Here is a 14,244-nt window from a genome sequence, read left to right as displayed (position 1 = left end):
ATTCATAGTTTGTGAAAATACCCCATTTTAACAACAATATCATTAAAAAAAAAAACTTTGCAATCAACAAATTTACTTCCACTTTATTCAATTTGTCCATTTTTTAAAGTGCCAATATTTTATTTATTTTATCGTCCATAATCCATAGCACTCGTTTTCAGACATAGTTCTGTCAACTGAAGGGGTTGCTAGATGTGGTAAATCATGGCTACTTCGCCTACTAAGGTCTCATGAATCTATCTCTATTTGCAGGTGGGAGGTTTAGGCTTGAACCTGACAGGAGCTGACACGGTGATATTCGTGGAGCACGACTGGAACCCCATGAAGGACCTGCAGGCCATGGACCGAGCTCACCGTATTGGACAGAAGAAGGTGGTCAATGTGTATCGACTCATCACCAGGGCCACGCTGGAGGAGAAGATCATGGGGTATGTCCATTTGCTGTACTAATGTTACATTCTTAAATCTGTTCCTATTTTTGTTATACGCATTACATAAATATTATTCGCCCACATTTGTGCATTTGTTTAGAGTTGCATTGCATGTGCGGTTATTTCAATAAGTAAGCTTAAAGAACTTTAGTAATAGGTGACCAGTTCTTGTGCAATCAACATATATTTATGTGACCTCTTATGTGGTTTCATTGGCTTAAAACCACCGTAAGGAGTTTATATATTTTCGTATTAATATTCGGAAACGCCAAGAAACCTCCATTGATCAAGGCATTTTTTTTTAAATGCATTATTACTCGTACGATTATATATATACTGCATACTGTTGGTGATAAATAAAACTCGGAATTTCTATAATCAAATATATACAATCAGCACAATCGGGAAGCAGGTATCCGTACCACCGCCCCGAGAACCATTTATTAGATAGCCAACACCGCTGCCAGAGGTTTCCCCAAGTGGTTAGCTATGTTTGGTGACTTACCAGGGGTGCCTGCCCACGTAATCCGTGGTGGGCCGGATCAGGAGAGGCTGGTTGACGAGAGCATTTGACCCCCAGATTCCTACCCACCTTTTTCCTTCCCTGAACTTCCTCTCCTTCCTTTTCTTGAAAAGAACCTCCACACAGCATCCCCAAAGATGACATAGGCCATAACGTTTATCCTTTGATAATCTTACATGAGACATCTAGGTAAAATCCGTCCCCGCTCCCCGCTTGGCCGACAGAGGCGAGAACCGCTCCTCTGGTGGCGTAAACGTCTGTGGCATAAAATATACAGCTAACAATGAAAATGGTGACCGGATAAATCATCAAAATGATAATTCATCACATCTTCAAAAAGTTACATAAAGTCATGGAAAGTGATGAAACAAAAACTTTTTTTAACTGGTTTAAGTAGGTTAGGTTAAAAAATAAATAGAGTGTGTGGCAAGCCTACGCACGACGGAAGTGAAACTTTTAGTATTCTTCTCTCTCTCTTTTCATTTCATTCTCTCTTTTTTTCTGTCTATTGACATATTTATAAGTAGCATGTGATAAAAAAAAATTAAAAGTTATAAAAATCAGGGATTCGAACCCGGGTACTGCATAACGAGTGTCGAACGCTCGGCCTCTAGACCGCGGTTATTACGTATTCGACCAAAATATCATATAGTCAAAATATATAAAAGTCGCAGCATGAGAGCATTTTATCACTTTAAAAAAATTATTATTTAAAAAATAACAAAAAGAAAAAAAAAATTAGTTAAAGCGGGGATCGAACCTAGGTTCTTCACGACGACAATCGGGCGCTTTGCCTCTAGACCGCGAAGCTGAATTTGAAGAGTGAACTAAAGTAGGTATATAATATTGGCTAGGCTCCTATAGCGAAATGATCACAGTTTTTCATGACGGTCATGAGTTGGTTTTACTCCCGTCCTCGAAATTGCATAACGCGCGTAAAGAAGTTTCTCTTCAAAAAAAATATTTCATCATTTTTAATGAATTTATATCACTTTTTAAATGTGTGTTGAATAGTCACTGTGTTGAGTTATCATGGAACCAATGATAATATATCTCATATGGGAATGAATGTTTAAAAATGCTCCTGGCTTCAAAAAATACTTCCTTATTCAGTCTGTATCATCCTGCCATTCTATATCAAGCGCCCTTGAGGTGTTTTTTCTCAAAAATGTTTTATAATTATAAATGTTGTGTACATTTTATATAGTGGTTACTGATAAATGACTCTGAGAATGAACTGAGAATCTTTAAAGTACAATCTGCCTGTCATATCTTGTCACTGTCCCTTAACTTATTTTTTTATATTTTTTCCAGTTTACAAAAGTTCAAACTCCTGACAGCGAGCACTATCATAAGCAGCGAGAACGCCTCTTTAGAGACTATGGGCACCGACCAACTCCTGGATCTCTTCCACCTCGACAACAACAAGGGCATTCGGCCATCGGCCTCCTCATCAGATCCTGACGGCCCCGCCACCATGAAGACCATCCTGGAGAACCTCCCCGACTTGTGGGACGACCAGCAGTACGAGACGGAGTATGATATGGCCAACTTTGTCAAGAACCTCGGGAAGAATTGATCTTCAGCCACCCGTCCACGGCAGCATTGGAAGAAACTCTTGCTGAACACATACCTCGTGGAGCAAAGGAATGTGACCTCTTAACTTTCTATCGATCTGACGGGAGATGACTCAGATTAAATCGAGCATGTGGGTTTTATAACCTATCAACTTTTACAACATTACAGAGAAAATGGAACACGAATTAAACTGTAGAAACTCATTTTTCATCATTTCAACCAGTTGTTTGTTAATTGGTTCGTTGCCCTAAAATTTTGAGAATGTAAACAATTTAAACCCTATCGGGAACCGGTTAAGAAATATAACATCAACATTTGAATACACTCCCTGGTGAACATGCCTTGTAGCAAAATGAACTTTAATTGCTCCAGTGCTTCCTTTATTTCTGTCTTTAACTCTTTGCACGCGGCCGTATCAACTGTTGTTACGGCAAAAAGCCCATACTCACACGCGGCTGTATCAACATTTGATACGGAAACTTTGAAGGCCGATATTCCAGCGCTCTTTCGTCATAAATGTATTTCTTGCTCACTTGGACATTCGTAGAACTATCACGATGCTGACATCTACAAGAATTTCTCAAAAATAAAATTGTATTTCATAAAAAAAGATCGATAATCAAGTGCGCCTTTAAGTCCTTTAGTTTACATTTTTGTCAACGGATGGCGATAGTATTAGTATGTCATTCATAACTTTTCATAACTAAAAATCATAAGTGATCATGGTGTCCCACTTGTGTCTATCAACGCAGTGGCCTAAGTACACACACGCCGAGTGAATGGCGGGACCACATTCAAAAGATACGGTACGTCTTTGTATGAAATTTTATGTTTTTGTTTTTATAAACATCTAAGAGTGTTGACATACGAGGATTTGTTTTCATATTGTGGAGAATAATCTGTTCTGTCTATATAGTCCAATAAATCATGCCAGAATGCTATAATTTGACATTTAATTCGTACGGGTATAGATAAAACGGAGCAAATTAACGCATTCAAAAGGTTAATCAAGAATATTTGATTAAAAACAGACATAAAGTAATGTGTAATAAATCCTACATACTTTGTAAAGACTTGATGAAACTGTACTAGGAAAAATGTCGTTGACTACTAGAAATACACTGCATTGCACATTATATTTATATATTTATTAGCAAGCTATATTGGAACACAAAGTAATTTCTTTCTAGATTTAAAAAAATATTTTACCTACCTACCAGAATGTTTACGAAATTAGGTATTTATCCCCTTTTATTTTATTATGTTTATTTTAGCTTTAAAACATATATTTTTTAGAACTCGAAAGAGAAATAATTTATTACACTTGTAACTAGTAACTCTAGATTGACACAACATAATATAGAACAAACTATATTATTTTTATGAAGATGTCTGTCATAAGTCATAAATCATTAAAAATAATGTACTATAATTATTTAAACAAAGTCAACAAAAAGCTACGATTTTCTCTTAAATTTGCATCACCATCATTATCCCCTTTTCCTAATCGGGTTTGGGTTACTCACTTGTAAATATTTATGTCATTTTAAAACATGGGCTTTTCAAATAAATCGCAGTTGCCTTAATAAATGATAATATTATCAAAACAGGGCAATATTTCCTATTTGTGTTTGATGTATGGATGTTAATGTTTTTGCAAACGGTTAACCATTTGTACAGAAGTACATTAATCTCCTTGACCTAATGACCCTAGTCGTACTGGCTATGTGTGTTTGCTTAGAAAACAATTTACGTAGTTCTATTCACATTCAGGTTGATTGATTATGCTTTAAATATTTTAGAATTCCGTATAGATAGTTGAAATACAGAATATTGATGAAATATAGGCATCAAGCAATATTGGAGCTTATTTTCAGACCATAATAATGATACAGTTTTTCATATTTTATAAAACGCCCGATATGTATGTAATTAATTAGACAAAAAAATATTGCTTCTGAATAGTACGCGAAATTACACATAGTATATTTAAACTGTATAAATTACCATGTAGGCTACACATTTCTATGTTGCAACTTTTGAATGATGCTGTTTTTGTATATTGGTTTAAAAATATTGAAATGGAATAAGAAAATACATATGTATTTTGGTTATTTATTTAATCTCACTGTACAAATTTTATATAACATAAATAGAAAGCAAAATGGATTCAAATCCAACACTAACTTATTCACGAATAATTCATTTAAGATTGTATAAAGCAGCTTTATTATTTCAAAGAATGGTTTTCATTATTACTAAGGTGATTTTAGCTAACAAGATACCTAGATAATGTTTTGTTATGTGAAACCGTATACTAGTCCCAGCAAGAGGTTGTAAGTGACATCATCATTGAGGTTCTCGACTAGCAAACCGGAGGTCGCGGGTTCAAATCCCGATGTGCTCAAGTAAACATAATTCGATTAATTTGTAATGTTTCACAATTTACTCATTTAAAATAATATATAGTTTATTGACGGCACGTTCCAGAGTCAATATCACCCTGTGTAGAAATGAAAGACGTTGCTAGAAATGGCTTTGGCCGTGTTTGGTGATCAGATCTGAATAGCCAGGTACTTCCCCACCTTCCTCTTCCCCATATCCTTCCCCTCCCCGCTACCTTCGGCCTCATGACATACCCCAATTGGGGATGCCGTAGTCTCACTGGCTCCAGACGGTTGAGAGCAGTTAAGAAAATTTTAAAAAGTATTCTTAAATTATGTAATTTTTATCTATAAATTCTGTCTTTTTTGTTTTCATACAAGACCTGAGAAGGAAGAGGGCGACCGTTGATGACGTGCGTAGGATCTCTCTCTGGGACTACTTTAGGAGTTAAATTTGTTGTGAATTCCATGACAATAAAATGTCCTTTTACCACTTCAGTCAATTACGTGTTCTCTTTAAGTATGTTCTCAATAGTTATTATACAATCAAGCAAACTATGTATGTATTACAAACAGATTTAAACTCTGCAATAACCCGTAGTTGTTATCTATTTATTCAATGTTTTAGGTTTTCACTTTCTAATAGATATGCAACTGTTGTATAATAAATAAAGGATTAAATTTGTTCTTCGCAGAGGCTATTAATGTGTTCGCTAGATAAAGATTTTTTTATTTATAAATAATTTGTTTGTATCTGTTTATATTTAAGTGAAAGATTTACCACTGAATTTTTTGTATATTTTTTGCGGTTACACTGTTAAATTAAAGTGAACAGCTTTAAATATTAGTGTGAAGTTTGTTTTTGCTTTAGCCGCGCCGTTTAGGAAAGGTTTCCAACTTCGTAGCATCAGTAGTCTGGGCCATTGCTCCTGATTCGGTGGCGAGCTGGAGTTTGTTGTTCCCAGTGGCGGTTCTTCACGGGGGATAGTGGGGATTTGGTTTTCACCAAAATTAATGAATTTCTTGAACATAAACTGAATTAACAATTGCAGAAATAAAAAAATAAAATTTAGGATCATTTTCAAGCTCCAATTTTGGCGAGATACCCAGGCAACGGGCGTCCGCTCTGCAGCATGTCTTAAAGCTTACTAGCGACTAGAGTAGTGATGCCAATCGACAGCCAGAGTCCTTTGATGCATTTCTCAATGTGCAGAACCTAGCATGCAAGTGAGGAGACTCCTATAAAGTATTTAGGTACATTCCTTCCATTTCTTTCTCTATCCTAGGCAATCTACAAAACCGCATGCACTTGTGTGTGATTTTCTTTCCATTTCTTTCTCTATTCTAGGCAATCTACAAAAGTGCAAGTGCGCACTTGTGTGTGGTTTTCATGTAGTTCGGGGACAGTCAGACCATTAAATAACCTCGTGTCCAATACTTAAGTTTTAGAAAGAAACCTACATAGTTTAGCGTACGCTTTCAAATTAAATTTGATGATAATCTTTCAAGATAGTGCATTATTTTTTTATAAATTGGTTTAAATGTACCAGCAAAGATTTTAATTTATTTGGTATTTATATATCTGATTAAGTTCAGGACTACTCTCCAGGTAGTGAGATTTTAGTAAAGTACAAGTAATAAATGTCGATACCAACCATGCGAGATGTGCTTGAGCTGCCACTGGTTGCACCCCATAAATTTGTTCAGATATTTCAAATTGTGCTGAAAGTTTTTATAACATTAGCTTTGTTTGCAAAATATGTATATTGCACTTTTATTGTTATACGATATAGTCGCGCTGATTCAATACTTTCCGTTCATTACGGGTGCAATGAAAACAATGATATTGAGTTGCCTAGTAATGCAGGGATTTGGAAGGAAAGGGGTGGGAAATGCCACAGACTTACCTTTGTCTGCTGCTTGCTTCTCAATGCCTCTTCGGGTGGTTACAGAATGCAGATAAATATAATTGTCTTTCAAACACGTATAATATATATACATACGTTGATTGGGGTGGGGTGTACGATATGCACAATCGTTTTGCGTGTTTTCCAAAAGCGTAATTCACCCGCCGAGCTTAGTTTTATTCGACGAACATTCGAATACTTGCGTTGCCTTCAACAACAAGAACACACAAACACTGAGGTTTTGTCTGTGGTTGGTCTGGGTTTCGTGAATTGGATTTGGAAATAGGAATGTTTTTTAGGCAACTCAAATACTAATCAAACGTAGGTACCAAACGGGTTTAACCACCAATGGTTACTGCACTCTAAAAAGCATGATCATTCTCCTGTATGTTTTCAATGTTTACAGCTTTGTTTATCCCAGGCTTTGAGTGCATTAGAATATGAATCATGAATGTGCATACCCTTTGATTATAATATTTGGGCTTTTTATATTAAGAGGCAGAGTGTTATTAACAGACAGCAGTGCTCAAATTAATATTACAAAATAAATCAGTTACCAAAGATAGAGACAATTTTTCAACTTAAATCAGATTTTTTTTTTCTTAGTTTATTCGTAATCCCCAGTTTTTATTTGAATTTTCATGGCCTTGTGTAATATGCATATGGTATTTGCATTTATTAATGTTTCTTTTTCGTATATTATCAGAAACTTTTATTATTATATAAATTAAACACTTTTGTACCTAATTTATTTATAACAAGTTTCTTCTTCTGTTGGTCTTCCTGACCGAAGTTTCATAATTGTTTTTGTCAACACATTTTCTAATTCTGGTTCAAATAAACATCGCTTTTTATTTCTTATTTTGATGTCCCACTATTCAGTTTTTGTTATTTATCTCTCTATTTGATACGGCAGTTTCTTCATTAACGATTAGTATGATATGTTTATTTATTATAGTATTTTGGACCACTTGCTGAACTTTATTACAACATCGGTGTCCAAAGTATGAAGTTTTCTCAAGTTTATAGTGATGGAGACATAATTGAAATATCCGATTCCAAGCATAGACATCCCAATTGATAGACCAGCCCATCAGGGAAAGGGGAACAAACCAAGTGAACGGAGCAGGGAGGGGGCTTGACCGTCTCGCTTTCTGTGCTTTGTCAATAAATGAATATGATAGTATACAGGCAACTCCTAAAAAAATCTGCATACGAATTATTAGTCTTTTTTACAAAGGTGCGGAAATTTGTGGCTGCATAAAAACTTAACTACAAATCCCAAACACGGTTCGGTTAAAAATGAACATTCAGACCCTGCCCAGAAAAGTCCCACAATGGATGGCACTGCCAACCGTTGCCTTACTTCAGTGAACTGTACTTTTCTGCACGGTGTTTGGTTACTACCTTGTGCACTCTTTGGCGGTCAACGTACGACTGATGTCGTAGTAGCATTCTCGAACCCTCCTAGTGCCAAAATTATGCTCACCTGGTTTGCCCCAGCTCGTCAAAATGATACCCAGATTTTATGTTGGAGCAAATCATATCAATTGGATGTCTATGGATTCCAAGACATTTTAATAAGATGCTAATGTTTTAAAAAACACTGTCAGTCTTTTTTTTAGATTACTGTGCCTACACTAATATCCTGAAATCATTTGATTATTGGAATTCTGAATCATTTGATTATTGAGATTCTGAATCAATAAATGATTTTTTATTGATTACGTGTTTTATTAATGTAAGTTTCATAACTGGACTTGTCGATTATGTCTGTCGCTAGTGTATAGATAGTATTGTGTGTTCATAATGAAAATACTCAGAAGAACTATGTTCAGATTTAGTGTGCCATTCTTGTTGAATTTTAAATAAAGGTGTGCTTTGTAACTGTGTCTAATTTATTTTCTGGTCTACCTGATGCAGCAAAAATTGGAAAAAACTAAATTGATTTTATAAATTAATCAATTAATCTCCTCACGGTGCTACATACTAGGGAAGGTTTGGCCATAAATAAACCACTCACTATATCGATAACTTCGGGCCTTTTGTATGAAACAAATTGGTCCTAAAAAACCATAGATATGGCAATATATAAACAGTAAAATTCTCATTCGGAGCCTACTTATTATACTATACACCAATGAAAAACTCTGAAAGTTTATTCCATAGATTTTCATGATTTTCCATTGGTGGATACAGTTAAGCAATCATATAATACATAATAAGAATTTATTCCAGAATGTATGCAGGGGTAGTGCAATGCAATACATTCCATATTTGAAATAATATACATAATAAGTAATAAAAATAATAATAAGGTAGGTAATAACATAGGTGATTCCGACGGGCACAAAAAAGCAGAATTTAAGTGAAAAAAGATAAAATATAAACACAAAAATGAGTTTAACCCCTTCAGTAATCATTTAAAAATTAAAAATGGAAAAAAAAACACCTTTTTTTTATCAATGAATTTTATTTACTCAAAATATATATCCTCATATAAAAGCCATTATATAAACCCAAAATGGGATTGAATATTGATGTTGTGGTGCATAGTGTGAAAAAATAATTAAAAATTTTCTTAGTACGAATTCCGAATTCTGGCACATAATAGCCGCCCGAGTATACTCGGGCGTGGTCCTTAAGAGGTTAAACAGCTGTGTATGGAGGATATTTGCACATCTCCCGTCTCCAGAGGGCCATCAGAGGGGACTCCATCCAGGCAACCATGGCAGTGATGATTTTGTTACTTGATTGGCGTAGTCTGCGCCATAAGCTTCCCATGTGATGGCGGAGAAGAGCTCTGAAAGAGTGTACTCGTCCCTCCAGGAACATTTCCGTGGCACTGCAGTATCTCGGTAGGCGGAATAGTTGGCGATAAGCATTATTGTAAGCGACTTTTAGCTTTTGCCATTGGGATGCAGTGTAATCCATCTACAGTTCTGACGTGTACAACGAAGTGCAAAATGCGTTGAAAAGTATCTTTTTCACGTTTGTACTGCAAAAGTGAAAACGCCTTGACAGCATACGTGCTCTAACGGATATCGCTCTTCTTTGCCTTTCCATATCCTCGATGTCTTTCAGGTCGTCTGTGATAATATGTCCCAGGTATTTGACGCTACGACTAACATCCATTTTCCTTCCATCTAGCCATACTGAAAGTGTTAGCATGTTTTCGTTTTTGCATTTGAAAACCATAACTAATGATTTGGACGTATTATATACAAGGTTATGATTTTTTGCAAAATCTTCACATATTTGGAGTAGTTTCATTAGTGCGCTAAGTGACGGTGCTAGAAGAACCATATCATCTGCGTAGTTAATATTGTTTACACATACTCCTTGAACATGGCAACCTATCTTACTGTTATTAAATCTTTGAATTAGTTCATCAGTATATATATATTAAACAGTGCTGGAGACACGCTTCCTCCTTGCCTTACGCCACTTTTCAAAAAAAATTGGTTAGAAAACTCCCCAGACCATTTCACCACATTTTCTTGATGCGTGTGCTAAATTGAAAGAATCGCTATTATATTATCCGAAACTGCTCTTTTCCTGAGTTTTTTCCAGAGTTTATTGTGACAAACACGATCAAACGCTTTGCTTAGATCTAGAAAGCAGGTATAGATAGATTGGCGTTTTCTTTGTGTATATTAGCTGATGGTTTCTTTTAAGGAATATATTGCCATAGAAGTTGACAGTGCAGATTTAAATCCGAACTGGTTATCCTCTGTCTTTAGATGGTCTGTTACGACCGTCGATAATTTTTTTCAAATATTCTTGCCAGGGCAGTCGAGAGTGAAATCGGTCAGTAGTTATTGATAAAGGATGGATCAAGTTTTGTTGATTTAATTATGGGAATAATTACAGTTTTCGTCATTTTGTTTGAAAATAGTTTTGCTAGGATTATATGAATCGCTGGCCCAGCATACTTCTTGTGCTCAAGAGCTATTGAGTCATGTCCTGTGACTTTTCCTGTAGCCATTTCTCTTACAGCTCTTTCTACCATATGTTAAGTAATGATGTTAGTGGTAATATTACCTTCGGTTTTCAAACTAAAATTTACATTCATAGATTTTTCCGCTACTTCTTCACCTGCCACGGAGAGGAAGTTAAGAAATTCATTGGCGATATTTTCCTTTCCTCTTACTCCTCTGACAGAGGAGTTTTCATATTGGTTTTCAATTTCGAAGAGGTTTTTTGCCAAAATTTATAGAAATCTTTATTTATTAAGGTGGCAATACCATCCATTCGCTGTTGAATTTCTCTTTGTTGGCATTTTTTCAGAGCTACTTTGAAAATCGTTCAGTACTTCTTCCTGTCTTTGGCAGCCGGCCCTGAGAGTGGTTTTCCGGCCTGTATTTATGACGTCACAATTTTTAGGTTCTAATTTTCGATCGGAATTATACCCCCCTGGGTTTGGCCTTCTCCACTGACTCCGGTCCCTCGCTTCCAGAATCCTCCGTTCTTCCCGCACCATTCCAAAGCTCTTCCACTCAGTCTATCCACCTATTTTATCAAAGTATTAATCTATAATAAATAATCAAAAGAAAGCAATATTTTAACAAAAGGCCCAAGGCTTATTTATTGGCTTCATAAATTGACTGTTATAATCAAAAATACTAATTTCGGTAATGTGTCTGTCTGTAACTATGGAATTCGGATTTGTTTGAATTTAAGTGGTTTTTCAAAATTAAGGTGTTTATAAGTATTCAGACAAGCGGTAAAGTACCTACCTAAAATATAACATTTTAGCAAAAAATGATTTTAAGAGTCATTTTCAAAATTGGGAACTGATTTGAGCTGGTATGTGCTAGTTAAACAATAATATTATGATTGTATGTAAAAAAGAAAAGTAACTGTGGTGGGCTGCACGGCTTTTTTTGTACAAATCTACAGTTTTATTCTGAAATTTATGAAATATCTAAAAACTCTGCTTATAGCTCGTGCAACGCCGGAACCTCAGCTAATCAAAATTATAAAATAATCCTTTCAATCCAGATCAATCTTCAATCTGATAAAGTACCTACCTAACTGTAATAATATTTTATAAAACAATTATGTAATAATTTGAAATAGTATGTAATTTTTTTTATGCTGTTGAAAAAGTTTTCATGTCGGAAAGGTAATAAAAATAGTACTTAAATAATATTATTTTAATTCATTTCAATGGAGTTTGCTTCCATTGATTTTTTTTTATCAGCCGAAAATAACCGCCACATTTTAAATTATTGTGTTTGTGAGTGTTGGAACACATTTCAAACTGCTAGTTCTGAAAACAAACACCAGGTAGCGCCGGCGTACATCAACACCATGGCGAGCTCGACGTCAAGTGCGTGAATTCTTTTTGTTTTGTGTTGACAATATTGTTTTCTTGGTGTTTTTAAATAGTGAGTTAATTAGTTTAATTGTTATAAGTTGTCTGTTACTCAATGGTGCTTTCTTTTTACGAATTTACTAGTGTTTGTTAGTGTTTATTTGTGTTTTGAACTCATCATCATTGGATTACTTTGGGATATCAGGTGCCGCTGAGGTAAGAAAGTCCGAAGCTTCTTTGAAGATTCCGACAAACTTCTATAATTAACCACTTTTTATTTACTTGAAAACTCTTTCAAAAGTTAGCATATTTAAATCTGTCGGTTGTCTACTTCGATTAAAATGTAGACCGGTCGTAGTTCTGCAACTTTTGAGTGGTATTTTTATATCCGTTGCTCAGCTTGTAAGGTTAGGTTTACCTTGTGGCTATTTTTTATGTTGGTACGTTCAGAGTTTATTACTTTGATGAGTTGCTTCTTTTTTAATCAAACGTATTTTGAAATCTTCTAACTTACTTAAATATCGCACAACTTTCTTATGTATTCACAGTTTTGTGGTAAAAAATACGAAAAAACATGTCAAAAACTTTGATGTGTTTACAATCACAAACTTCAAAGCGTGCACTTTTTGTTATGGAATGTTTGTCTTCATTCTACAAATTCTCGTGTTCTTCGGCAAGATCGAAAATCGGGATAACTTTCCATAAGGGCACTTAGAAACTGAAAAGTTTGGCCCGAGAAACTTTCGTTTCATCAGCAGTTTGACGTTTGTCATCCAAGAATTATTTTTAGAAAATGTCTCGAAGCAAACTAGTTAGGGAAGTTCTGAAACATCGAACTTATTATTTTCAGTGAAAACCTTCAAAGTTATTACCTTTATTTTGTATCATAACAATACTCATACTTATTATAATATAATTGTGTAGGTTCTTATTGTATATTTTTTTATTCGGAATAAAGTCACTGACAGAATATTTTAATCCAACAAATAAAAAATAAAAACAACGAATTCAGTGGCTTTAAAATAAGTACCTATTTTTTTATAACCAAATAAATAAATCATATGGCCGTTGTTGGTACTTGGTAGGTACCGGAGGATAATCCTCGAGCAATGTGGGGGAGTCGGTACCTACCTAACGGTAAATGAACCTTCCCGTGCCCAATGGTCGCATACCTGATGTCTTTAGCTGGAACTACTATTTATGGCAGTTTTAGCTTTTGTCAGACCGCTTAGCTTGTCCAAGTTTTACTCTTTATTTTGTTGAGTACGATTTTATAACGCCGATGGCACCGCCAAATACTGGGAATTTTATAACAATTTAATATATTCCTTGGGTACGTAGATACCTGCATTTTTTGTTGTTTTTTTAAGGGGGAGGGTGTAATCCGAGTAAGTATTATGTCATAATTTATGAAATGCAATTTTAAAACATATATTTTTTAAATAGTTTCTACAAAAATATAAATAAAAACGGTTAATCTCATAGATTTTATCAGTTTTATACTACGCAATAACAGCTGAGGCAGTTACTTGAGGGGTAAAGTGTCAAGTCGCCCTTTTATAATAGATCTCTGTCATCTGTGAACCGTGAAAACCAAAAACGCCGTGTGCAGAGCAACATGGGATGTGTGTGTTAGAAAATCAATACCAGCTCAACATTCCACCTACTTAGCGAGACAGCAATTAAATATGTAAGACCCCGCGAAGGGTTCTGTTCCCGGCTGCAGCCCGCCGCTAATCGCCTGGGCAGGTCGTAAGATGCAAATGAAAATACTGCATTTACGACATTATAGCATTAGACCTGTGAAGGAAACATCATATTGGCAAAAACGATTGGTATGTTAATGCAAAGTTATGTTTGCCAACCGTTTGGTAGCTTCTGTCCTGCCGCCGAGAGCTCCGTTGAAACCACTCTTTCTGTTACATGTGTTGTTTATGAGAAAAAAGGAGAGGTTACAACTGAGCAGATCGCTACTACTAGGAATAACGCACAAATGTCCGGGGTCAGTTTTGCGGCCTCTGTGGTCGAGGGGTAAGGCTCTCGACTGGCATCCCGGAGGTCGCGGTTTCAAATCCCGGCGTGCGCAAGTAAATTTTATTTG

General features: G+C 35.5%; 2 protein-coding genes across 3 annotated transcripts in view; both read left to right on the top strand.

Annotated features, from left to right (window-relative positions):
- Window positions 1-6,216, top strand: part of Hel89B (histone acetyltransferase 1) — a 90,312-nt gene extending 84,096 nt beyond the window's left edge. The window contains exons 30-31 of the mRNA XM_089637603.1: window positions 253-428; window positions 2,269-6,216. Of these exons, the coding sequence (XP_089493729.1) occupies window positions 253-428; window positions 2,269-2,533 (441 nt within the window). The 3' untranslated portion in view covers window positions 2,534-6,216. The remainder of the gene's footprint in view (window positions 1-252; window positions 429-2,268) is intronic.
- Window positions 6,217-12,137: 5,921 nt separating this feature from the next.
- Axn (protein axin) overlaps window positions 12,138-14,244 on the top strand; it is a 251,789-nt gene continuing 249,682 nt past the window's right edge. For both annotated transcript variants that reach the window (XM_089638388.1, XM_089638384.1), the window contains exon 1: window positions 12,138-12,359. The gene's annotated coding sequence lies outside the window, so the exon portion shown is untranslated. The remainder of the gene's footprint in view (window positions 12,360-14,244) is intronic.

The sequence above is a fragment of the Hesperophylax consimilis genome, chromosome 12, assembly GCF_061612785.1.
Source record: "Hesperophylax consimilis isolate HC1 chromosome 12, BYU_Hcon_1.0, whole genome shotgun sequence".
In the NCBI taxonomy this organism is placed as follows: Eukaryota; Metazoa; Arthropoda; class Insecta; order Trichoptera; family Limnephilidae; genus Hesperophylax; species Hesperophylax consimilis.
This window is presented reverse-complemented; position numbering and strand designations above follow the sequence as displayed.